The sequence below is a fragment of the Agelaius phoeniceus genome, chromosome 21, assembly GCF_051311805.1.
Source record: "Agelaius phoeniceus isolate bAgePho1 chromosome 21, bAgePho1.hap1, whole genome shotgun sequence".
Taxonomy (NCBI): Eukaryota; Metazoa; Chordata; class Aves; order Passeriformes; family Icteridae; genus Agelaius; species Agelaius phoeniceus.
This window is the reverse complement of record NC_135285.1, coordinates 2010599-2037051: the sequence shown is the minus strand read 5'-3', so window position 1 is coordinate 2037051 and position 26453 is coordinate 2010599. Positions and strand designations below refer to the sequence as shown.

Below are 26453 nucleotides of genomic sequence, written 5' to 3'. Positions count from 1 at the left end.
GCAGAGGGGAAGTCCCCAGGGTCCCCTGCTGCACACAGAGGTGTCCCCAGAGGGGAGGGCTGTGCTGGCTGTGCCTGGGCCGGGCTGGCTGTGCTGACTCAGCAGCACACACCCTGTGTAAACGCCCGCCAGCTGCTGCTCCGGCCGCTGTTTGCTCAGCCCACACTGCTCTGTTTGCCTTTGGGATCACGATGGAAGGAGATGGCCTTTGGTCCAGAAAATGAGGCAAGGCAGCTCCAGGCACCTGCCTCAAGGATCCTCCAGCATCTCCGCTCCTCCTGCTCCTGTCCAGGCACTCAGTAGCTGCAACCCACCAGCACCACCCAAATTAAAAACTCCACGGAGCTCTAGGAGCTACAGGAAAATGCACTCGCCACAGCATAACCCAGCTGCCACGCAGCCAGGAAAATTATTTATTATCAATTCCTTGCAACAGAGATATGGGAAAAAAAAAAAGCACCCACCCTCCACAGGTGCAAACAGCAGCAGCTGCAGCATCCACATTGGAATCTATGTACATCACAGTGTAAAGTCCATCAGGGAAAAAAAAAATTCAATCCAAGTTTTTTTTAAAAAAACCTCATGACCTAACACCAGGAACCAGAACAAACAAAGTAGTTGAGAAAATAGGTTGGGCCCCTCCCTCTTGCTATAAAATACATATTTCTAAGGCAAAGTTTCACAAGACCAGAAGCGAGGTTCCTAAAGAGTCTGAGCGTGCAGCTGAAGACACCGCACAGGCACAAATCCCACGTGAGAAGCTACTGTAGGCACGAGAACCTCCACCCACCCCGGTGCCTCAGTGCTCAGCGTAGTCCTTGGTCTCCACCCCGGTCTCGTTGAGCACCGTCGTCCTCATGATGGCCTCGGTGACCGCGTAGGGGTCGCAGTTGGCCGCCGGCCGCCGGTCCTCGAAGTAGCCGTAGCCGTCCTGGCCGACCTGGCGCGGGATGCGGATGCTGGCGCCTCGGTTGGCCACGCCGGCTGAGAACTCGAAGATGTTGGAGGTCTCGTGGTGGCCGGTGAGGCGCCGGGAGTTGTCCCTGCCGCCCCGCGGGTCGTACACGCAGATGTGGTAATCGTGCCGCTTGCTCAGCTTCTCGATGGCGGCTTCGATGTGCCTGTGGGAGAGCACAGGGGGTTCAGCAGGTCCATTTGGGGGGTGTCACCCCCTCCTCCTGTGCAGGGACAAGGACAGCCCAGGGGATCCCTCATGTAATCAGCTGCTCTTAAAATAATGAGCTGGGATAACCCCAACCCTGCCTGGTGCAGCCACACAGGTAGGGAGATGCTTCCATATGGCCCAGGACAACCCCAAGCTCCCAGGTGTCACAGACATCTTTTATGAAAAATCCTTTCCTTAGGATTTTTCCTCCTGAGAAGCTGAGAGGCCTCAGGAACAATATGTAACCAATGGTTATCTGCTGCTGTGGAATGCAACAGGTGCATCTGGGATTGGCCTCATGTGGTTGTTTCTAATTAATGGCCAATCACGGACTCTCTGTCCAAGATAGAAGCTTTTGTTATGATTCCTTCCTATTCAAGTCTTAGCTTGCCTTCTGATGAAATCCTTTCTTCTATTCTTTTAGTATAGTTTTAATATAATATATATCATAAAATAATAAATTAGCCTTCTGAAACATGGAGTCAGATCCTCGTCTCTTCCCTCATCCTCGAACCCCTGTGAACACGGTCACACCCAGGCACATCCCAGGGAGCCCCCAAGGACTCTCTTGAGTCCTGAGACTCCCCTAGAGACCCCCCAGGACTCACTTGAGGCCCCCCTCTCTGCGCATCTCCTCGGTGCTGTAGTTGGTGTGACACCCGGCGCCGTTCCAGTTGCCGGTCATCGGTTTGGGGTCCAGGGTGGCCACAACCCCAAAGTCCTCACAGACACGGTGCAGGATGAACCGAGCCATCCACAGGTGATCCCCCATCTCAATGCCTTCACACGGGCCCACCTGGAATTCCCACTGCAAGGGGGAGCAGATGAACAGGTAAGGATGGGCACATGGGCACCTCCACATCCCTGCCACTCTCAGCCTGGACTGAGGCCAAATGTTACCCTTGGGAATCAGCAACAAGGATGGGGAGCATTGAGGCAAGCAACAAGACAACTTTGGCATGCAAAAAAATGGGAAGAAACTGTTCATTGCTATGTAGAGCAAATCAGAAGGGTTTTTAATCAAAACAGAGATAAATAAACACCACATGTGACTGAGGCTGGAGCTGTGTGAGCAAGACCCCCAGCCCACACTGCAAACAGGGCAGAGGATTAGCAAGGAGCCTGTTAGTCCTTCCCAGGCTGCTCCCTGCCTGGCTGGAGCCAGGGTTGCACCACCCACGGTTACTAAGCACAGAGTGACGTCTTTGTGGCTGCTGGCGTGGAAGAGCCTGAGCCCAGGATGTGGAAGGCAGCCAAGAAGGACCCTGAAGAATTTGGGGCAAACAGTGGGGTGGGTAAAAGTCCTGCCTCGGCTCCACTGCTGCTAAGCCCCTGCTTATCACTGCCACATCAGCAGCAGGACAGTCAGTGGCTGCAGGTCCCAGTCAGTCTGGCCACCTGCCTAATGCAATCAGGGGCTCCCTGCTGCTCACTCCCAGATAAACCCAAATCCTCTCAGCTGCTCCCTAAGGCCATGTCCCACCCGAGCTGCCTGGTTCCCAGTTCCAGAACAGGGCTCAGACCCCATCACTCCACATGGTGCTCCTGCAGCCCATCCCAGCTCCCATGGGGAGTTCCCAGCTCTGCTCTGGCAGCCAGAGCTCAGGCTGAGCTGTGCAAGGAGCTTGGGGTGAGTTAGGAGAAAATCAAATGCACATTTCCATTCCAGCAGTGCAACTGCTCCCCCCTAAGCAAAACCAGTGTGAGGAGTCCCTGGATTCAGGGTTCCAGAGGAGCTGGGAGTTGCTGGGTTATTCCAGCCTCACTGGAATATCGTATCCATCACTGGGAATGAGCTGCCTGGGGCCATCCACACCTACCTGGGAGGGCATCACCTCAGCATTGGTGCCACAGATCTTCACCCCCGCATAGAGACAGGCCTTGTAGTGGGACTCCACGATATCACGCCCATACACCTTATCTGCTCCAACCCCGCAGTAATAGGGGCCTGGAAAGAACAAGGAGTCACCACCCAAGGAAAACTTCGGGGAGCCACAACAGCTCTGTAACATAATCCCACTCTCCCAGGTACCTGCTGCCATGGGCAGGGGATTTATGGGAATTAAAATGATGCTTCTCTCCACAGGACATCAAGCCACCGACCCCAGCTCCAGGATTAGCAGCGTGAGCAGTTCATCTGTGCAACCTCAGCCTTATCTGGGCAGTTCAATAGTACTTGTAACACATCAGCTGGGAGGTGGCCTCGAGATAAGCAAAGTTTGGTCTGCCCCGGGGCACCTCCCTCACCCTCTGAGCACATCAAGCTTCCGAGATTGTTCTGACAACAGCTGCCATTGTTCACAGCTAGAAAATCCAATTCGCTGGGGTTTGATATCTTCCTCATTCGAGCAGGTAAGGCAAATATCTTCTCCCGCCTGGGGGAAGGGAGATGTTGCAAGCAGCCGGTCCACACAAAAATCAGCTTGGGAAACCTCTGGCTCTGTCCCAGGAGGCAGCTGAGGAGCCGGCTCGCTGCTGCAGGAGGGCACAACGCACCATGCCAAGCCCTTTCCTCAACAGCCAAGGGGAGGAGGTTTTTCCAGCCCAGTTCTCCAGCCCTTGCCAAACAAGTCGTGCAGCTGAGCTGTTTGTGCAAGCAGGGTCCGGCGGGAGCGGCTCACGTGAGCCACGGGGCACCAGGTGCTCCCGGCAAACAGCCCCTGCCTGGGGTCACCCCTGCCAGCAGAGCTGCACCGGGGCTGGGGATGGCCTCACTGCCCCCTCCCAGCACCCCACAAGCAGCAGCGTGGGGGCTGAGGGGGATTTGGGGCTGGATTTTTGGCTCTTACCCTGCGGGCCGGGGAAGCCGTTGTCGGGCCAGCCGTAGGGGTGGCCGTTGATGCCCAGCAGGGTGTACTCCTGCTCCATCCCGAACCAGGGCCGGCTGTCCTTCACCAGGTCCATGACTTTCTTGCACGTGTGTCTCAGGTTGGTCTCTGGGGGCAGAGAGGTCTGGATTAGAGCTGTGCTGTGACCCAGCACCCACCACTCTCTGCTCCATCCCACCCTGAGACTGAGGCTCCACCACTGCCAAGGGTTTCCCACAGAAGCCTTAAGGAAATCATGAGTGAATCCCCCTTCCTGCTCATCAAATTCCTCCCCACAGTTACTCCATCACCGGAGCATCAGGCCACAGGTCAAGAGGGTTTAATTATCCTGTTCTCCAAACCACTGCTGATGGTCCATCCTCCTCCTCTTACTCACTGAGAGACAAGGAGCCTTACCCCAGCCCCATCCTACAGGCACTCAGCAGACCTGGGAACAGGGGCTTCCATCACTCCTTCACCCCCATCCTCTTTCTACCAGCCTCATCTTAATTATCCTTATCTTTCTGCAGCTCCATGGTTTTGGTTAGCATCCAGACTGGCTGGCCCTGCCTTGGCCTTTCGAGGTGCTCAAGGCATCTGGGGCTTTGCCAGGAAAACACAGATAGCAGAGAACTGTCCAGACATGAACGAGCCAGGCAAGGGGAATGAGATCTTGGACCAAGACATCAGCAAAAAAGGCTGAAAAACTGCCGTGACAGGGATAGGCAGGCTCCAGGCTGCACATTCTGCCCTAACTTGCAATAAAAACCCAGAGCAGCTACAACAGAGCGTGGGGCTGGAGGGAAGCAGTGGCAGATGGGGAGCAAGGCTAAGAGAATTTCTTCTCCTGAGCCCACAGAGCCCTTAAGGTCCATGGAAACCCAGCCCGGGGAGGGCTGGAGGGTGCACCCCTCTCACCATCGGGGCTCTGGGCTGAGCTCTGTGTGCCCCGGGAGCCCCAGGATCAGGGGCTCTCTTTACCAACTCCTCCAGTGGAGGAGCTGCCGGGCAGGAATCTCAACCAAGACACTTCCCCCACCCTGTCTGGAGGCTGCTAGAAGAGGAATCAGCCCCGTCTTTCACCATCCCTGCCCACTGCTCTCCCGGCAGAGCTGCATCACCCGCAGATGCCCTCTCCCTCCCCCGCACACCCATAGGGCTCAGCCCTGCTTCAGTGGCAAATATCCGGTGTTTGCCGGCAAATAACCCCTCCGGGAGCCCCTCGGCGCGTCCCTGCAAAGAGGCTCCTTTTCCTGTGTCTGGGGCTTTATCACAGGGACAAGACGGACCGCAGGCTCCTGCGAGCGCAGCCTCGGCGATAAGCGCGAGAGCCTCCCGTTCTGTTTGCTAAAGGTCACTGTGAGCGAGCACTCGCCGGCTCAGCATCTTCCCCTTCCTTTTCTGCAGCCTCCCACCAGCGAGAAGAGCCACCATAACCCGGGCACGTCAGAACCCCGCACTTGCAGCTCCCGCTCCCCCCGGGGCTGGGCGAGCTCGGGCTCAAGAGGCGGGAGACGCCTTTGGTGAACTCCACGTCTCGCTGCTCTTCTCCTCGCCCCGTGCCACTAAAACAGGTTCCTGCAAACAACCACCGCCACCAGCGCTTGGATTTCGGAGCCTCGGGCCAAGTGCTCGGCGCTCAGCTGTGCCCCAGGGCCGGCGGTCCCGAGCAGGGGCCCTGGGGAGGTGGCACCCTAAATAATAAGGGGGTGACCCTCGGGAGTTCGGGGTGCTCACCTGCGGGTTTCCTGTTGTACTTCAGCACTTCGCAGAGCACCAGCTTGTTGGGGTCCAGGCAAAAAGGGTCCCTGAACATGCAGACAGGCACCAGGAACATGTCACTGTTGGAGCCCTCTGCCTGTGCCGTGCTGGAGCCATCGAAATTCCACTCGGGGACATCTGCGGGGCAGGAGGGGGAAGGAGGTGGGAGTGAGGTTGGGAAAAGGTCCACATACGGATTGTGCCAAGTGCTGGTGGCTCAGATCCAGGATGGAGCCCCCAAGGGGTGCCGAGTTCCATGGGATGTCAGCCACAAAGGTTTTCTTGCACATCCCCGGAGCCCCTCGGTGCTCCCTGAGCATCAGCGTGTTCAGCCCACCCCAGCACCACCAGGCACGGGCCGGATCAGTCCCAGCCACTCCACCTATCTCTGCCAAACCCCATCCAGATGCCGACACGTCTCCATGCCTGTTTGCCAGGAGGAAAGGGGCGAGGAGCTCATCTTCTCCTTCCCACCCAGCACTAATAGCAGAGATTAGCGGATTAAGCAAACCGCAGGGACACAGGTTGGATATTCACCCTGCTCCTGGTACAACCCCACCAGACAGCTGCAACAGGTACCACTGGTGCCATACGACCACGGAGAGCCCGTCCCAGCTCCCACCGCCCCAAGCACTCCAGAACTTTTCCCAGGTGATGTTCAGGGCCCTCCACCACACCACCCATCACCCGAGGGACGAGCAGCCGCGTTACCTTCGATGCTCTTGGGCTCCTTATCGAGGGTCCTGCTCTTGCAGCGCACGCCCTCGCCGCTGCCGTCGATCCAGACGTAGGTGACCTGCACCCTCCCATCCTGGGGCAGCCTCATGTACTGCTCCCGCACCAGCTTGTTCAGCCTGGAGCTGTGCGACACCGACATGGCGACGGCCCTGCGGGGGCGCACAGGTGAGTGCCACATCCCCCCCGGCCCATCTCCCCAGGGCTATGTTACAAACCAAGCTCCCAGCCCATAGCGAGCCACCCCGGCTCCCCCCGGCTGCCTCCCCCGGCGGGATTCGAACCCGTGATCCCGCGCTCACCGGCCCCAGCGCTGCCCGCGCCCGCTCCGCCCGCGCTTTAAAGGCGCCCGTGATCCGGGGGCGGCGCGGAGGCGGCTCCGCCCCGGGGCGGCAGCGCCGGGCCCCGGCCCCCACCTCCGGGACACCCACTGAGGACGTTTAGTATCGTTTTCTTTTCTTATTAAAATATTACTTATTAAAAACAACAGGTATCTCACGGCTAAAGCATCGCTTTATTTGTTTAAAGTAGTGACTTATTGGCTAAATAACTTTTTATTTAAAGAAACAGGTATTACTCATTGAAAATGTTATTCACCACCTCCGGTTCCCTCTCTGCGTGTGTCTTCCGTTTTGGCCCCTTGTTTGTGTAGGGTTGCCCTCGTACACGCGTGCAGGTGTTTTTCTCCCAGCGCTGCTAAATCGCTGCCGGGGGGGAGCTGGGGAGGCTGCTGGGTTGTGCTCCCCCAGCACCCCAAAACCTGGCTGGGACCATGTGGATGTGTGATGGAACGGATCTGGGTGCCTGGGTGTCCTGGGGATATCAATGGCAATGAGATCCCTGGGACAGGGGCAGCCAGATTCCCGGGACAGGGGCAGCCCAATCCATGGGGACAGGGACAGCCAGATTCCCGGGACAGGGACAGCCCAATCCATGGGGACAGGGACAGCCCAATCCATGGGGACAGGAACAGCTCAGTCCATGGGGACAGGGACAGCCAGATTCCCGGCACAGGGGCAGCCCAATCCATGGGGACAGGGACAGCCCAATCCATGGGGACAGGGACAGCTCAGTCCATGGGGACAGGGACAGCCCAATCCATGGGGACAGGGACAGCCAGATTCCCGGCACAGGGGCAGCCCAATCCATGGGGACAGGGGCAGCTCAATCCATGGGGACAGGGACAGCCAGATTCCCGGCACAGGGGCAGCTCAATCCATGGGGACAGGGACAGCTCAATCCATGGGGACAGGGACAGCCAGATTCCCCCTGCCATTACGTCTCTCCCCCCATCCTGCCCTGGCCACCCCAGGAACGACCCCTTCCCACCCAGCTTCAGCTCCCCCGTGGCTGCAGGGCTGGGTCTGCCCCCAAGGCATTCCTCGGAAAAGACGGGAGGAAGGGCTGAGAGCTGCTGGGAAAACACCGCAATCTCCTACTTCAGCCCTTCCCATCTATAAACCGCCGAGTTAAAGCACAATTTTTAAGCACCAGAGCGTAGCAGAGTCTCTTTAAACCCCCAAACTATCCACGCTCAGCACAGGCTCTGCCGTGATTTACAGTCAGCTAAAAATCCTCAGCCAACAGGTGTGAATTTGAGTCGATTATTTCAATATAGCAGCAATTTCCAGCTATTGAGCCGAACGCAGATCCAATTAGGTGGATTAAACGCATCGCTGCCTTCCCAGTTTTCCATAGATCCTGCGTGAGAGGCTCCCACGTGTCGGGGCAGACAGACCCCAAACGTGCCAGGGCACAGCCAACATGGGCACAACCAACGTGGGCACAACCAACGTGGGCACAGCCCGTGCCGGCGCCTCCGGGGCTTATCTCAAATACTCCAGGATTTCTTTCTGGGAGGAGGGCAAGATTCCAAACAACCCCCCCAAGCAAACCCGGCGGGCTGAGCGCGCTTCGACTCCCCAGCCTCGGGTTTCAAGCAGTTTTCCGATGTTACAAAAGGAGAACAGGCTTTAAGGCATGACTGGGCTCTAAAGCAGTCGGGTTTTTGCTAATTCCCCCGGTTCTTAAGACAGCCTCATGTTTGTGGCTGCCTGACTCACCGCCAGGAATGCTTTTGCTGCAAAACACCAGGGCAGCTAAAAAAAACCTGCTTCACGGTTGATTGCCCCCCACAGGACATCTCCTCCCCGGGCACTGACCCAAGACATCAGCTCTGTTTTTCTTCTGAAGGTGTTTTGGTCCCGCAGGCAGATAAAGAATCGGGAAGAAACCTGAAAGCACTTGGGATTGCACAAGAACCAGGAAATGAGATTGGCAGCGGCAGAAGCAAAACTTAATTAGCAATTTGGGTGACCGGGCGGTGACATCAGTGGCAGCGGGCTGCGGGCGGGCCAGACGTCACCCACCCCACAGCTCGTGGGTGCTGCCCCAGCAGAGCGCCTGGGAAGGAGCTTTGATACACGGGCATGTGCCCAGGGTCCCGGAGTCCTGCAGGTCTGCCCCGTGTCCTTGGCGCTGCCCCGGTGACATTTAGGGTCCCCTGCAACTGCAGCTGGGGTGCAGCTCGAAAGCAGCCGCCTCCCTCTGCGGGGTATTTTAGGGACACATCCACGAACGTGGCTGCAAAGCTCAGCATTTCCTCATTCTTGTTTGGAAATCGTCCCAGGGCGGGAGGAAATGCACCCCTGGCTGTGCAGCCCTTTCCCGGAGGCGTTGCAACACCGAGCAACAACGAGCAGCACCGAGCCGGGGAGGAGCCAGCGGCTCCGCCGGGTCCTCGGCTCCTGTCCCATCCCCATCTCCACCTCCATCATCTCCATCTCCATCTCCATCTCCATCTCCATCTCCATCTCCATCTCCACCTCCATCTCCATCTCCATCTCCATCTCCATCCCGCCTGGGGAGCTGGAGCCCCCGGGACCGGCCTCAGGGCTGGAGAAGCAGCGGCTGATGCTGAGCAGAGAGCTCAGAGATGGATCTGCATCCCTTGGGAAGGAAGGCAAACCCCACCGAGGGACGGGAACTGCATCCTCCAGAGCCAGCAGGAGCAGCAGGGGTGTGCTCAGTGTGATAGGAGGGTTCTGCCGAGCCCCTGCACCTTCCTGACTCAGCTGGGTGGGGGAGAGGCTCATTTTATCCCTCTGGCTTCCCTCCTGGATGTGCCCACCTGGGCAGAAACCCAGGGAGAAATGGAACAAAATCCAGGCTGAGTTAACCCAGTAACCTGGATTGGGAAGCTCCTCTGTGAGCAGCTGGAATCACTGAGCACCAAAACACCCAAAAGGGGAAGACAGAACAAACACCAATAATCCCTCACCTGGTCAGAGCCCCCTGCCCCAAGAGGGCAAACACGGTGAGTTTGTGATGTTTGGGACAGCAGCAGCCTGTGGGGGTACAGGAGTGGAATCACAGAATTCCTAAGGGTGGAAAAGGTCACTGAGCCCAGCTGTTACCCAGCACTGCCAAGGTCCCCAAGTGCTACGGTGCCATCCCTGCCCAAACACCACCCCCGAGGCAGCTCACCAAATATACACAATGATTTCACACCAAAAAGGATTTTGGCAAGCAGGAAAAAACATTTCTGCCGTGTAAGGTTGGGCACCTGCTTAGTCAGATTTTCCTGGGATCAAGCCTCATCTCCCCAAGCCTAATTCCAGCCATTTCCATAGCAACAACCCTGTTACACCAACAACAGCAGCACCATTCACTCCTGGCTCCCGAGGCTCTGCAGTGACATTTCCCCCAAACAAGCCCCGGCTCTGCAATCAGCGGGCTCCTGCCTGCTCCCCTCCTCGCCAGGTACAGTAAATATTAACCACCAGCAGGCTCCCAGAATCAGCCACCGGCCCAAGGTCAGAGCCAGGGCAGCAAAGGGAGCAGGGGTGTCCTTGGAGAAGTAAAAGGTCACAGATTAAATCTCCTGAGGACTTTGTGAAGCCCATTCAGAGCTGCAGCAGAGGGGTTCCCCCAATGGAGCACAGCAGGGAGAGAAGCTGATTCTGCTGTGCTGCTCCAGCCCGGACCAACCATCCACCATCACCTCTGGTGCCATCTGGAATGTCACCCTTGTGCCCATAGGGATGCAGGATGCAGCAGGGCTGATCCCCTTCCCGGTGTCTTTTTTTGGATCAGTCTGGAGATCCAGCCTAGTTAGACCTGGCCAAGCACTAAATTCTTCCTCCAGTTTTTATCTCTGTGACTTCGAGAGATACTCACACTGCATTTATCAAACTGAAAAGAACCTTTCCTCAGGGGTGCATAATCCTTTCTGCTCCTTGCCTTATAACAAACTAGATTTATCCCTAACCTTCTCTTCTGTATAGCATTTTGCTGACCTACCACATGTAGGTTTTTAACCAAATTTGCAAAGATCCTGCTTTCCAGTTTTCTCCAGAAAGCACTCCTAATGCTTTAAGGAAGTTGCTTCCTACATTTCCTTCTTGTACAGCTTTATCAGCCTGAGCATTTTCCAGCCTTGCCAAAATGCACCAAAGATATTTCTTGCCTTGATAGGATAGTAGTAAATCATTAAGACATTTCTCAGATTGAAAATCTTCAGTAACACAATATGTTTTACCACGAAGGGGTTAAACACGGACTAATTTACTTCCTGGGCTGGCTTTTTACACCTTCCCCTGCTGCTGCAGCAGAGGGCTGGGTCTTGGCTATCAGATCCCTCCATCCACTTGTCCAAGAAGATCCCTGGGCACAAAGCAGGGATTTTGAGATGGAGAATTTGGGTTTTACTCTAAATCACCCTCCAGGGTTCAGGACGCTGCTCAGAACTGAGGGAATTCCTCCCTGGTTCTTGAACCCCCCCAGCACCTCCCAGAGCCCTGGAGCCCCCGGGGAGAGCATTCCCCTCCCCGGGATCGGTGGGACCAGCCCGGGCTGGTTCTTGTCCCGCCAAACAGCTCCGTGGGGAGATTAGAGGGAAGGCAAAGAGCAGCATCGGCAGGAGGAGCCCGGCACAAAAACACCATAAAGGGATTAGAGGGGCTGGGGGGGAATTCTGCTGTGTGCACGGTGCTGGGACAGGGGGGGACTCCTGCAGCTGGGGGACCCCGGGGGCTGGGGGAAGGTGCTGCCCCAGCAGGGCTGGGGTGGGGCAGGGATGGGATGGGATGGGATGGGATGGGATGGGATGGGATGGGATGGGATGGGATGGGATGGGACGGGACGGGACGGGACGGGACGGGACGGGACGGGACGGGACGGGATGGGATGGGATGGGATGGGATGGGATGGGATGGGATGGGATGGGATGGGATGGGATGGGAGGGGATGGGACGGGATGGGATGGGATGGGATGGGATGGAGCAGAGGGTGGGGTGGGATGGGATGGGATGGGATGGGATGGGATGGGATGGGATGGGATGGGATGGGACGGGGCAGGAGGTGGGATGGGGCAGGGATGAGATGGGGCACAGATGGGGCAGGGATGAGATGGGGCACAGATGGGGCAGGGTCTGGGAATGTCCAGGGGGTGGCCAAGGTGGGTCAGAGCCACTCAGAGGGGTCCAGCAGAGACCACCCAATGCCAGGGGGGCTGTGCTGGTATCCCCCTGTCCCCAGTACCCAACCACTTCTACAGTTTCCTGCAAAAGTGCTGAACTAACAGTTTTCCTTTACAATTAATACACATTTAGGGAACAGCAAATCTGCTCAGAGTTACACCCAAATTGCTTTGCCTTCATTCAAATAGTGCTGCTACACCTTTTTCTGTGCACACACATGTAAATACATATATATATGACATTTAAATACATATTATGGTGTATAAATACATATACATATGGCATATAAATACATATATATGAATATAAGTACACATATATGACATAAATACGTATATATATATGACATATAAATACATATATGGCATATAAATACATATACATATGACAAATACATATACATTACATATAAATACATATATATGACCTATAAATACATATATATGATGTATAAATACATATATATATGACATTTAAATACATATATATGGTATATAAATACATATACATAAGACAAATACATATACATTACATATAAATATATATATGATGTATAAATACATATATATGACATTTAAACGCATATATATGATGTATAAATACATATATATGGCATATAAATACACATCTATATGACACATAAATACATATATATATGCACATACACATCATTGTTTATGTCATATTTGAATATGCCTGGGAAAGCCACAGTCCCAGCCCAAGCAGCACCAGCACCACCCCTGTAAAGCTGAAATCCTTCAACCCAGGCAGGGTTGGAGCCCTCCTGCCCTGCAGCCTCAGGTCTGTGTGAGCTCCAGAGCAGGCCAGGCTCCCTCCAGCACAGAGCTGCTTTAGGGCCGTTTGCAGAAAGCTCTTATAAATCATTTTCACAGACTCACAGAACCAGTGAGGTTGGAAAAGACTCTGAGCCTCCTTTTCTCCAGGCTGAACATTTTGGGGGTTATTTTCAGCTTCGGGGGTGTGTGTACATTTGTAAGGGTGAGGCTTTTCTGCTTCAAGGCAGCAGAAAGGGCTCAGCAGAGCTGCCCTGAGCTGCCCTCAGACAGAATAAACCCCAAAGAGCTTCCCCCTGACAGGCTTCCATCTGAATTTACTCTCTAATCCTGTGACAGTCACTTCAGGCTGCAGGAAAAGAAACTGGGGGGAAAGGAGAGGGCACGTGGCACACGCCTGACCCCAGGAAACCAAAGTGCCAGGGACAACCTCCAGCCAAAGAGCTGATTGCCAGAGCAGGAAAAGCAGCACAGGAACACAAAACCCACTGGTAGGTGAGCAGCTGGGCTGAATTTCACCCAAAATCCCCCCGGGATCACCCACAGCCAGGCAGGACAAGCAGGGCACAAAGCAGGGCACAAAGCAGGCACAAAGCAGGGCACAAAGCAGGCACAAAGCAGGCACAAAGCAGGCACAAAGCAGGGCACAAAGCAGGGCACAAAGCAGGGCACAAAGCAGGGCACAAAGCAGGCACAAAGCAGGGCACAAAGCAGGCACAAAGCAGGCACAAAGCAGGCACAAAGCAGGGCACAAAGCAGGCACAAAGCAGGGCACAAAGCAGGGCACAAAGCAGGCACAAAGCAGGGCACAAAGCAGGCACAAAGCAGGGCACAAAGCAGGGCACAAAGCAGGCACAAAGCAGGGCACAAAGCAGGCACAAAGCAGGCACAAAGCAGGCACAAAGCAGGGCACAAAGCAGGGCACAAAGCAGGCACAAAGCTCCCAGGGCAGCCTAAGGGACCCATTTCCCTGGGATCTCTGCAGAGGAGGCCCCAGCTGGCTCTGACTCACAGGGGGAGCTCCCTTCCTTCCCATCTCTTCAGAGACAGAAACCATGAGCCTGAGCTCCCCACACGGGAGCAGCAGCTCTGTCCCAGGGGCTCCCACCCAGCTCTGGGCTTCAGGGAGAGGACAAGAGACAGAAGGAGAGGAAAGTTGCACAAGGGAGGTTGAGGTTGGATATCAAGAAAAAAAATAATGTAAAAGCTTGGAAAGCACTGGCACAGGCTGCCCCAGGAGCTGATGGAGTCACCCATCCCTGGAAGTGCCCACAGAAATGTGAGAATCTGCTCTGGAGGCTTAGTGGTGAGCAGTGGTGGTGCTGAGCTCACAGTTGGACTTGATGATCTTAAAGGTCTTTTCCAGCCTGAATGATTCCATAATTCTGTGATTGCTGCCCTGTGACATCCTTCCCCAGGCTCCAGCCAGAACCCTGGGATGCAAATTTTAACCAGCAGCATTTATTTCAGCCAAACTGAATATCAAAAATCTCAGTGCACCAAAGCTCCCACAGCAGCAGAGTGCCCAGAGCAGAGTCTAAACAAGCAGTGAGCCACCAAAAAGATCAACTCCTTTTAAAGTAAATACAATTATCAGCAACTGGTGCACCGGGGCAGCCACAGCCTCCTTGCCCAGCTGGTTTCCCAGCCTGTATCCTGTTTGGCAACCCCATTTTGCAGCCTTACACAAATGCAAAGCTTTTTCACTTCCCTCCCTGCCCACACTGAGCCTGGCTGCTGCCAGCAGGGCCTCCAAGCCAGCCCCACTGTGTTTGTCCCAGTCATGAGGGGATTTTTCTGAAGAAAACAGGAGGAGGCTCCTCGCTGGTGGTTTTTGTTTTCTCAGTGTTTACCCAAACCCTGTGCTTTCCTCAGCAATGTCATCTCCTTGCAATCACATGATTTCAGGAGCTGGGACTTTTAAAGGGTCAAAAAGTGAATGAAGCACTTTTAAGGCAACTTTAGAGCTTGCAGGGTTTGGCCTTTGCTACACAGAACAAGGCTGCCCTGAGGAGGGGCCCTGTCTGAGGCCTGGGTGGGTATTTGGGGAGGAAAATGTTTGTTTTCTAGGGAAAACCACCTTGCTGCCAGCTTACTACAGGCCTCTTCCCAAAGCAAAGGTAAATTCTGGCAGATTTCTGCAGAGCAAAGCAGCCAGATGTGCTTCAGCACTCAGGGGCTGTAACTCAATCCAGATCCTACACAGGTAGAACCAGAATCTCCCCTTGGTGGGGCTTTAATGTCAATTTAAACCAAACCAGAGCCCTAGAAAATCCCTTGTTCTGGGTGAAAATGCTCTCTAAGCACTTCATCCTGGCCTTGTTTAATTCCTTTTGTGTGTAGATTTGTCCAAAAGGAATTCCTTTTACTCTCCAGCAGGGCATCCCCATCCATGCAGCTCCCATCCCTTTCCCAGCTGAGATTAAGCTGACCCAGGTTTGTTTTCCTGCCACAGCAGCAGCCATTGCAGAATTATCTCCCCCTGGATGCTCATCCTGAGCTCCCAGCACGATTCCCTCTGGACAACACCGAGCCCCAAATGCAGCTTCTGCCACTGCCCAAATCCTGGGGTGCTCTCCCAGCACTGACTGGGGTGAGCTGCTGCTGCAGGCCCCCATCCTCATCCTCACCTCATCCTCACCTGCCCCTCCTTTGCTGCCCAGCAAGAGCAGGGACATCACTGACCCTGTGGGTTTACCCTGGCTCAGCAGCCAAACCCAACACCCAGCCAGCTGTGGGGACAGCCCTGCCCTGACACAGCCCCAGCTGGCACAGCTGTGTCCCTCTTGGCCTGGGGACAGCTGTGGTGGCTCCAGCACCCCTGGCCCTGCCCATGGCAGGAGAAGGACACAGCTCCTCACTGAATCAGTAAAGATGGGCTCAGGCTGTCCTGGCTGCAGTGACCAGGCTGGGTGGTGGCAGTGAGGGGACAGAGGGTCCCCACTGCAGCCCCATGTGCAGCCCCAGGCCCTCCTCATCCTCCCAGGGCCAGGCAGGAGGAAGAGGAGGCTGCCCCAGGGGATGGGTGAGGAGCCAACATCCCCCACCCCACAGAGAGGTGCCATGGGCTCCCTGGGGCCACTCAGCCCCCAGAACACCACAAACCCAGCCTGCAGGCAGGGGACAGCACTCGGGGCCCACCCAGAGCCAGAGGAGGTTCCTGGGCCCCCCATACCCAGTCTGGGGTTTGTGCCACCCATCCCAGCCTGGCAGGGCAGGAGCCTGCTCTGGGCAGTGCCCCTGGCTCACACCTGAGCCAGCTTTGGGCAGCAGGGACAGGGATGGGGGCAGGAAGCAGCAGAGCCGGAGCAGCCCCCTGGGAGAGGCCAGGAAAAGGGGCCAGAACCCAGGGAATTGAGCTGTGCCACCATGGGATCCCCAGGCAGGAATGGCATCCCTCCATCAGCCCCAGTGGCACTGCCCATGGGGTCCTGATGGGGAAGGGACAGCCCTGGCCATCCCCAGGTGCCACCACACCTGGGCACAGCAGGGAGGAGCCGTTCCCAGGCTCTCCCAACCCTCTGGGCAGAAGGGGAGCCCTGGACAGGAACCTGCTCCTGCTCCCTCACCCAGGTGCCACCACTCTGTGGTGTTCACATTCTCTGAACAGAGAGAGACAAAATTCTCTTTCCAGGATTTTTCCTGGGAAAGGTACTGAGAAACTTCAGAGAACAAAAGAAAACAATTTTTATTTCTATTCATTGCTCTTGTTGTTTTACACTTGTGGAAAGCATTATAAGATTGTTTATTCAAAGTGATTTAGTTATTGGGCACTGGTGAAGATTGTTTTGTTTCTTTAGTTAATTAAGTCAAGTTGTCTTAGGTAGTCACAAGCTTTTCTTTAGTATCTTTTGTATGGTAGAGTAGAGTAGAGTAGAGTATCTCTTTAGTATAATTTTAATACAGTATTAGTGTAATCCAGTATAGTTTTAATAAAACAATTGTTCAACTTTCTAAACCATAGACTCAGAGCACACAATTCCCTGCACTGGGGGCCCCCTACAATGATACTGTCAGAAACCACTGCTCACTTTGGAAATTTAAAGAGGTTCATTAAACCTTAACAAAAACATAACAAAGGACTACACAAGGAAAAAGCTGCAGCACTGGGAACTGCCCCTCATGGATACCATGAGGCTGGTTCATCTTCAAGATGGATGCTCAGTCTTTTATACCCCTGGGGGTTGCATCAGCCAGCCCTGGCCCCTCCCAGAGTCTGTCAGGCAGCTCTTCTTTGCCATTTATCAGTGAAAACTGCTTTCTTGTAACTGGATTGCAGATCAGGTGTTGCCATGCCCAGCCCCTGAGCACCCCCAAGCTTCTCCATTCCCAGCTGCCCCATGCCAGGGACACCTGTGCAGCTTCTTTGTACCTGTCCTGGACAGCCCAGGCTGTCTGATGGCAACAATACAGGGGGAAAGGGAACTGTGGGGAGAACAGAGGACATCTAAACTACAATAACATAACTGTACATCACTAAAGCTTCTCTTAATATTCACACAATAGTTATCTTTGAATTGTGAGACCAATCAGCTCATTATCCATCTGTAACACCACTCCCACCCCTGGTGGCACCACCTGCCTCACCTGGGAGTGGATCTGGAGAAATAACAGAGCCAGGGAGCAGTGCCTGTGCTGGGCCTGGGGAGCTCAGCAATGCCCTGGAGCTGCTGCTGGGACAGTGCCAGTCCCCAGGGGCACTGCTGGCTGAGCCCTGTCCCCATCCCTCCCTTCAGGTTTTGGGATTTTTAGTATGTTGTGGATGGAAGCAAGATGGAGGGCAGAGGGTGTCATCCTGGGCTGCTTCTTTCTTCTTCTTCTTCATGGGTTTGGGTGGCATTTTGTAATTGGGTGGAAAAGTCCACATTGCAGGATTTTGGGGATCAGTTATGGGGTTAAAAAGGGAAATAATCTAGGTGTCAGTTCTTAATTGGATAGTTTAGTTTTAAAAGACTTTGTAAGAAGAGATTGTTGGCCATTTTTGTGGTGCTTTTCCAGCGTGCTGAGCCTGGTGTGGACAGCGTGCAAAATTCTAGACAAGATAACAATAAACAAGAACCTGAAGACTGAAAAGATCCAGTGCATCTCTCTTTCCTGACACAAAACCACTCCAGGAGGGTCTCCCCCGGCAGGGAGGGCTTAGTCAAACTCTTGGAAGTTGGGAAATCAGCAACAGGGGCAACAGGTACCCGACAACTCCCCTCTGCAGAAAGGCAAAACAGCCCCGAGTTTGGCCTTAGCAGGCAGGTCCCAGTGCTCCCAGCAAGGCTCCAGCAGCACCCTGGGGCTGCCAGGGCTGCTCCCAGCTCAGCTGTGGTCACCTCTGTGGGGGGATCAGCACCCCCAGCCCTGAGCAGAGGAGAAACCCCCAGGGCAGCTGCCCCTGCTCGGGATGGGGATGAGCTTCAGCAGAGGGCACAGGGAAAGCCAGGGAATGTGCAGGAGGAAGAGTTTGCAGCTGTAATTTCCTGCTGGAACCCTGAGCTCTGGCTGTAGGATCTGCTCCTAATTCCCCACCAGCACTGAGAATCTGGATTAACCAAGGAACGGGCTGGTCATGCTCCTTACAAGCACAAATCCATCTCAGAAAGGCATAAGCAAATCACCCTAAAACACTGCAAGCTCAAAACCATTTTCCTCTAAGTTAATAAGGACCATATTCCCAAAAGTTCCTTTAAACCAAACATGTCTGGAATGGAAGGATTTTCCTGGAGTTACTGCTCCAGCTGAGGAGAAACAACAGGGTTTGGAGGGTGCTTGGGGTAGGTTTGGGGGGAAACTGAGGCACAAGGATGGGCCCTTGCCAGCCAGCTGGAGGAGGTGCAGGAGGAGATAAAGAGAGATAAAGTTCTGGAATGGCTGCCCAGGGAGGTGGTGGAGTCCCCATCCCTGGGGGTGTTTAACAAAGCCTGGATGTGGCACTGGGTGCCAGGGTTGAGGTGAGGGGTTGGGGCTGGGTTGGACTCGATGGTCTTGAAGGTCTCTTCCAACCCAGTGATTCTGTGAGACAGCAGGAGTTTCTTTGGCATCCCCTGGGTGACAATCTCACTGGTTTTCTTGGCTCATCATCTTTTAGTTTCCTGGGCTTGGAAAGGCCGGTGCCCCCTTGGGGCAGGGAGGTACTGAAATGAACATTGTGACCTTCTGGGGGTAAACTGAGGTGCAAAGCAGCCACTGGTCACCCCATTTCCAGCAGAAATGGATTTGGGATGGTTTTTGCTGGTTTTGGGGGGACTGAGCCCAGCAGGGGCCACAAGTCAGCTCAGCATGGAGCTGAACACAGCCCAGTGGGGCAGATTTCTATGAATAGGGAAGGTTTTAACTGAAACTCATGCCTGGAGCATCCAAAGACACCTTTTCGTAGAAATCCATCCGTAAATATTTATCCTGCTCCCAGTTCCATCAGTGAGCTGCCCTGGAGGTGCTGGCAGACTCCAGTGGCCTCATGCCAGGACAGGAGCTTTAAAAATTGCTTTTGTTTGTGCTCAGAGCAGGAAAAGCCACCAAGGTCCTGGCTGGCAGGTCACAGGGGATGTGGCCTTTTCAGTTTCCAGCCTCTGCTTCCTGCAGGTCATCCATGGTGATTGACTGACCTGCAGATTTTCCCACATCAATTTTCCAGCTGGTTGGGGTGCAAAATGACTTTGAAAATGCAGCTCATCCCCTCCAACACTGCAGAACTGATTTGGTGATCTGGAGCCCTGGCTCTTGAGGTCTGAGCTATTGGGGCTGGAGGAGCAGGGAGTGAATGGATTGAAAACTGGGGAGTGGTTGGGTGGTGATGGGTGGCACAAAATTTGGTTGGCAGTGGCTGATTCTGTACCCCAGGGATAATCCTGGGAATCCTGGCTCCACTCCTCATTAACGTTTAGTGGTGTGGTTGAGGGGGCAGAATGCCCTTTTGACACTTTCTGCTGTTGGCACCAAACTGGGAGGGATGTGCAATGTGCCAGAGGGACAGGCTGGGAAGGGGGAGGCAGAAATTTTATAAAAGCTCAACAGTGAGGAAATAAAAAGTTCTGCTTCAGAGAGGGACCAGGGAAAGGCAGGAAAGAACCTGGGGGTCCTGGAGGACACTGCCCTGAACATGAGCCACCAACAAAGGTGATGATGGCACCCTGAGCTGGCAGGTGCTGCCTGGGGGCTGAGGGAGGTGATGTTCCATCCTTGGAGATGCTCAAAAGCCACCTGGACGTGACAATCCTCTCTGGCTGACCCTGCTTGTGCAGGAGTTTGCACTGGGTGGCCTCATGAGGTCTCTTCCACCTCCACAGCTCTGTGGAGCAGGAATAAAACTTTACCAAGAGCCCCCAGGCAGGGCAGCATAAAAATAAAATAAAATAAATTTAAAAATTAAGAAAAAAATTAAGAAAAAAGAAAATGAAATTAAATAAAATTTAAAAAAAGAAATAAAAGAAAATATAAAATAAAAAAATAAAAACCCCAAAATAAACAAAATTTAAAAAAACAAAATTAAAAAAATTAAAAATTAAAAAAAAAATTTAAAAAATTTAAAAAAACAAAATTAAAAAACCCCACAAAATTAAAAAAAAAACAAAAACAAAATTAAAAAAAAACAAAAACAAAATTTAAAAAAAAAAATTAAATTTTAAAAAAACCAAAACAAAATAAATAAAATGAAAAAATAAAATAAATCTTTCCCAAGAGCCCCCAGGCAGAGCAGCATCCCGAGGGTGCAGCCAGCCTGGTGTTATATATACACATAATGATATATACATTATGCTCTTTTCTGACCTAGAGATGGGGCAACTGAGAGGCATTTCTAAGTCAGTATTTCTTACCTCAACGTTTACATACAGATACACACTATATAAACCTCCATTCAAACTTTAAAAATGTTCTACAGATTCATTCCCCAGAGCCTGGGGTGGGTTTTGCCAGGGCACATCCATCCCTGGGTGGGTTTTGCCAGGGCACATCCATCCCTGGGTGGGTTTTGGCCAGGGCACATCCATCCCTGGGTGGGTTTTGGCCAGGGCACATCCATCCCTGGGTGGGTTTGGCCAGGGCACATCCATCCCTGCTCTGCCGAGCCTCTGCCAGCTCAGCAACAGGAAGCTCCTCTCTAAGTCACCACCTAAAAATGAGGGTAAATGGCCACGGTTCCTGCTGGGCAGGAGCGTCTGGGCTGCCCACGCACCCCAGGCTGGCACCGCTGGCATCCCGCAGCCAGGCTGGGACCGACCCCGAGCATCCCCAGCCCCAGGGCAGCAGCCCAGAGCCTCCTCCCGCAGCGCCCGCCGGGCTCTGACATCATGAAAAGCCTCCCAGGGCTCATTATCGGTGTAATATGCAAATAGCTGATGATTCTGGGCAGGAAGGGTTCTGGGAAAGCCAGGGAATGTGCAGGAGGAAGAGTTTGCAGCTGTAATTTCCTGCTGGAACCCTGAGCTCTGGCTGTGGGATCTGCTCCTAATTCCCCACCAGCACTGAGAATCTGGATTAACCAAGGAACGGGCTGGTCATGCTCCTTACAAGCACAAATCCATCTCAGAAAGGCATAAGCAAATCACCCTAAAATACTACAAGCTCAAAACCATTTTCCTCTAAGTTAATAAGGACCATATTCCCAAAAGCTCCTTTAAACCAAACATGTCTGGAATGGAAGGATTTTCCTGGAGTTACTGCTCCAGCTGAGGAGAAACAACAGGGTCTGGAGGGTGCTTGGGGTAGATTTGGGGTTTAAATGTAGCCTGAGCTAGCACTGCTTGCAGGACTGTAGATTTGTTTTAATTCCTCGTTCTTTGCCATGCCTGGGAGCAATTCTGGGTTTCAGAGCTGCCTGGCCCAAGGGAATCCCTAAAGGACATTCAGTTAGGAATCAAATGGTGACTGCTGGCCTGCAGAAGTGTTTAGTACCAAAATCATTAGAGTTATGCTCCCTGGTGGAATAAAAAGGGATTATCCTGGTTCAGTTCCTCCCCATCTCTTGCTCAGCTGAATGTTGAAATTTGAGGCTTCATTTGTTTGCTGCCACTTTGGCAAATGGGGCCACAGGGACAGAAACTTTCCCCACAGATATGTACAAATATCCTTTTATTTATCCATCAATCACTAATCCAAAAGTATTTCCTCACCTCAGAAAGAGCCCAGACCCAAGGTGCAGCTTGCTGGGGACAGGATTTATCCAACAGGGAACAGCACCTCTGAGCCTGCCAGGTGCATGAGAGACACAAATTCAATTCAGCTTCACAGCAACCCCAGTGAGGCAGGCAGGTGGGGATTAATCAAGGAATTAATTAGTACAGAGAAGCCAAGTTAGAAAACAAGTCTGCCATCAGTCACTTCTGCCCTCCACACCAGCTCCAGGATAATCAGGTTATTTGTGGGGTTACATTAGAGCAGACCCCAAACCCAAAATGGGGCACTGGGAACAAAAACCTTGATGAAAATCCCAACATTGCCCAGCTCCTCTTGGGAGATGTGGAATTGCTTCCTCCCATCCCCTCACTCACCACAGCATCCACAGAATCCCAGAGCAAAGCCAGGGCTCTATGCCCAGCTCTGCTGGTGCAAAAAGCAAATCCCAGCTGCTCTGTTAACTGCAGGTTCTCCATTAAAGAGGCAAGGTGGGAAGGGGAAGGATCATTCAGACAGATTTGAGGGGTGGAGAAGTGAAGTGTGGACCCTGTGTCATGCTCATGGGTTGAGTTCACAGCAAATCCTAAAAATCAACCCCAATCTCCAAGCTGCTGCCTTGCCTGGGGACCATTTCCTCTCTCCATCTCCTGCTCTAGTCCTCATTTCACCCCCTTCTCTCCCAGTCTGGGTCCCTACAGCCTGAGCTGCTCTGGTGGCCCAGGGACAGACTGGGATCTGAATGTGGGGCATTTTCCCTTGTGGGGGGTGCTGGATTCAGAGACCCTCATCCTGGGGGAAGAGAAAAAACCACAAAATATTCATGGGCAGGAGATCCATGGTAATTTTTGCAGGGCTTTCCCATGATTTATGACTTTAATTGCAAATTCTCCCCTTGCATCCACCAAGGTCTGGGTCTTCAGCAGTGTAGAAGTCCCACCTGTGGGAGATCCAGCCTCCAGAACAGGCAGGAGAGCTGCCTGCTCAGAGCTTCCCTCCAGCCCAGGGAGTCCCTGCCCACAGGAGCCACCCTCAGTGGCCCTGGAGGAGCAGAGAAACCCAAAGTCCTGCAGTGCTGCTGCCAGGAGCTCTGGCACAGGGCAGGAGGAGGAACCTCGGGGTCTGGATCTCCATCAGGTGCCCCATGAGATCTCCCAGGAGTGTCTGGGATTGCTCCTGGGCCTTTCCCACAGCCCAGCAGGTGTGAAATGGGCCAGCAGAGCTGCTCAGAGCTGCCACCAGCACACACAGAGATCAGGGAGGGCAATGCCAGGGCGAGCACCCTGCTCATGGTGAAGGCAATGGATCCATGCCAGAGGGGCCAGGACATGACCCAGGACCCCCAGGACAGCAGGAGGCCACAGCAGACAGGAGGAAGCACCAGGAATGCTTTCATCATCTTTCCAAAGACCCCTGATCCTGAGGATCTGGGGCCAAGATGGTCACTCTGTGTTCAGCTTGCACAGGACTCCTGGCAGCTGCAGGGGCCAAATCTTGAATTTTGCTTTTCATGTGCAGATACACAACTGCTGGGAGTCACTGTCAAAACTGCTGTGCTCAGCTGGGCAGCACAGAATGTCCTGAGCTGGGAGGGACCCACCAGGATCATCCAGTCCAGGCCCTGTCTCCCACAAACCAAAGGAAAAGGAAACTGAGCTTGTTCTGTACCTGAGAAATCCATGTGAGCTCCTTTTTATCACCCTGGGGTTTGCAAACTGATTGATTCTGAAAGGCTGCACAGTGAAGCACAAAATGAAAAGCCAAGAGAGCACAGTGCTTCTGATTTGAGGAAATATCCACATTTCCAGCTCAGGTTCAAGTTGCAGCATGGATGATGGATAATTCAGCACATCCCTGGCTGATCTCATGGAATCACAGAATCTCCTGAGCTGGGAGGGACCCCAAGGATCATCAAATCCAGCCCCTGTCCCAGCAGCCCCAGCCTGGGCATCCCTGGCAGCGCTGCCCAAAGGCTCCTGGAGCTCTGGCAGCCTCGGGGCCGTGCCCATTCCCTGGGGAGCCTGGGCAGTGCCAGCACCCTCTGGGGGAAGAACCTTGCCCTGAGCTCAGCCTGAGCTGCCCTGGCCCAGAGCAGAGATGGGAGCTGCTCCTCCTCTTCCTCTCATGAGGAAATTCCAACTGTGCTGAGTCTCCCTTCAGTGCTCTCAAGAGCCCTCAGCTGCTCCTCACAGAGCTCCCCTCAATGCCCTTCACCACCTCCTTTGGGCACTCTCTGATGGTTCTACATCTTTCTTACAACATTTTTAAATCTTTCCTGTCTCTTGGTGCCCCAAACCGCCCCCAGCACTGGAGGTGAGGCTGCCCCAGCCCAGAGCACAATTGTGCCACAAAGGAAGGAGAAAGGGCAGCACAGGAGCTGCTCCCTGGCACTCACTGCTGAGGGAGGAGGTCAAGGAGCTGATCTTGGCTCAGAAGTGTCTGCACCACAGCTGGGGGGGCTGGCTGGGGGCTCAGCATCCCCCAGGCTCTCTCTGCACTGAGGACACTCAGGCTGTGCCAGGCTGGCAGCGGGCAGGGGTGAGGAGTGAGGCTGGCACTGCTGGCAGGGACCCACTGCCCCTCTTTGGGGGGCAGATTTTCAGCCCAGCTGTGAAACTCCTCCCTGGCCTCTTGGCAGCCTCAGCTTCACCTGTGGCTGGTCCTGAAATCCCATTGTGGTTGTGTTTAAGCACTTGGATTCACAGCCTGGCCCCTGTGCCCACTGTGGCACATCCCAGCACCTCCCAAAATGTTCTGTGGGACTGGGGCTCTCAGCCTGCCCTGCACATCCCCAGGGATGAGGGACACATTCCCAGCCTGAGGCCATCTCACATTGCCCTCAGTGTTTTCAGACACAGACACCTTTGCTCTCTCCTGGTTTGGGCAGCCAGAGGTACCCAAAATGACCCTGCCCATCCTTGTGCTCCTGGTTTTGGTGACAGAATGTGGCTGGGACAGCCCAGGAGGTGCTGAGGACCCCTCTGTCCCCAGCAGGGCTCCTGCAGCCTGGCTGGAGCAGGGGGGCATCTCCTCAGTGCAGCTTTAACCCCACTCTGGTAAATCTGGGGTCCCAGAGGCTCAGGGAATGCTGATTATTATTGCCAAGGACAGTGGCTCCTAACACAGGCAGCCTTTAACCCTTTGTTTTCCTCTGTCTTTCACTGCCCTTCCCAGAAATGAACTTTTCTAAATCAAGGGTTTTTCACAATATTTTGTTGCTGCCTTCTGGCACCACCATCCACAAAGCTGCAGAACCCCAGCCCACAGCAGAGAGCTGGCAACAAGTGGGTCCTTGCTTTTCCACCCAAAACCGTGACAGCAACCAGCTCAGGAGGACAAAAATCCCCAAATAAAGCCCCATGGGCTTTAATTCCCTCCCACAGCCATAGCATGGCTTCAATGCCTACTCTGCAGACAGCAACCTTTAATAGATACAATAATTTATTAATACCAGGGGCAGAGGATCTGCACTCTGAGTGAGAGGAAAAATCTTGAGTGGTAAAGTGAAAACACCGAGGAATTACCACAGAATTTGAAATGGGATTTAACTGAACAAGGCAAAGCAGAAAAAAAAAAAAAAAAGTTACTTTTTGTTTAACTGGGAGGGGAATCACCAAACCATTAGACACAAACTTGCCTGGAGAGCAGCAGTAGAAATGCCCCTGGATCCCTGGCAGTGCCCCAGGCCAGGCTGGACAGGGCTGGGAGCACCTGGGACAGTGGGAGGTGTCCCTGCCATGGCAGGGGTGGAACAGGAGCTTTAAGGTCCTTTCCAACCCAAACCAGTCAGGAATTCTATGATTTTATAATCAGAGCTGATCTGGGTGTGAAGGGGAGGCATCAGGACCCACACCCAGCCCTCCAGCTCTGAGCAGGACAGAGATTTTCCCACCCTTTATGTAAAAATCCCTTCCCCTGTTGCAGCCCTTACAAACCCCAGCAGTGCTGGGGTGACACCATGGAAAGCTTTGCCTTTAGCAATAATTCCTGTTTAGGCAGAATGTGGCTAAAGCACACACAGAGCCCCAGGGGACACTTACCCTGTGCTCCAGGAGGGCCAGGCTGAGGCAGAGCAGCTCCTCAGAGTCCCCAGGCAGGAAGGGATGGGCAGGAGGAGGCTCTGGGGCCCCTGGCTCAGCAGTGGCTGGCAGAGTTCAGCACTCAAACTGCAGGCAGCCAAAGCAGCAGCTGGGTTTTGCTCAAAATGCCCCAAAAGCAGGAGCCTCTGGGCTTGGAGACACCATGAGCTGAGGATGGAGGTGCAGGGGTTGTTTGGCACTGCTGAGAGCAGGGTCCAGCCACAGAGGAAACATCTCAGAGGAGGGCAGAGCTCAGCAGGGCTGGGGTGACATCACTTCCCAAAATGCTGGGGTGACATCAGGTGTGACATCACTTCCCAAAGTGCAGAATTGCTGTTCTCTTATTGCAGGGGTTCCATGCTGGTGTCTCCTTATTGCAAAAGTTTCACCATGGAAAGCTTTGCCTTTAGCAATAATTCCTGTTAAGGCAGAATGTGGATAAAGCACACACAGAGCTTCTTGGTGTTTCTTGTGGGCAGCTCCTCAGAGCACTGACTCTTTCTTCTTCACAAAGCAGCCACTGACCCCAGCCC

The 26453-nt window shown here is 53.7% G+C and overlaps 1 protein-coding gene across 2 annotated transcripts; it reads right to left on the bottom strand.

The window, feature by feature from the left end:
- Positions 1–365: 365 nt before the first annotated feature.
- LOC129128746 (glutamine synthetase) lies at positions 366–26146 on the bottom strand. Of its 2 annotated transcripts, XM_077189229.1 has the most exons (7): positions 25882–26146; positions 6445–6620; positions 5710–5871; positions 3955–4101; positions 2986–3113; positions 1774–1973; positions 366–1121 (listed from the first exon to the last, which is right to left on the bottom strand). In XM_077189229.1, the coding sequence occupies exons 2-7, from the start codon at positions 6608–6610 to the stop codon at positions 800–802; spliced, it is 1125 nt and encodes a 374-aa protein (XP_077045344.1). In that variant the 5' UTR covers positions 6611–6620; positions 25882–26146; the 3' UTR covers positions 366–799. The 2 variants fall into 2 exon arrangements, with proteins under 2 accessions (XP_077045344.1, XP_054502219.1); XM_054646244.2 differs by lacking the exon at positions 25882–26146 and having other exon boundaries at positions 6445–6649.
- Positions 26147–26453: the final 307 nt, after the last annotated feature.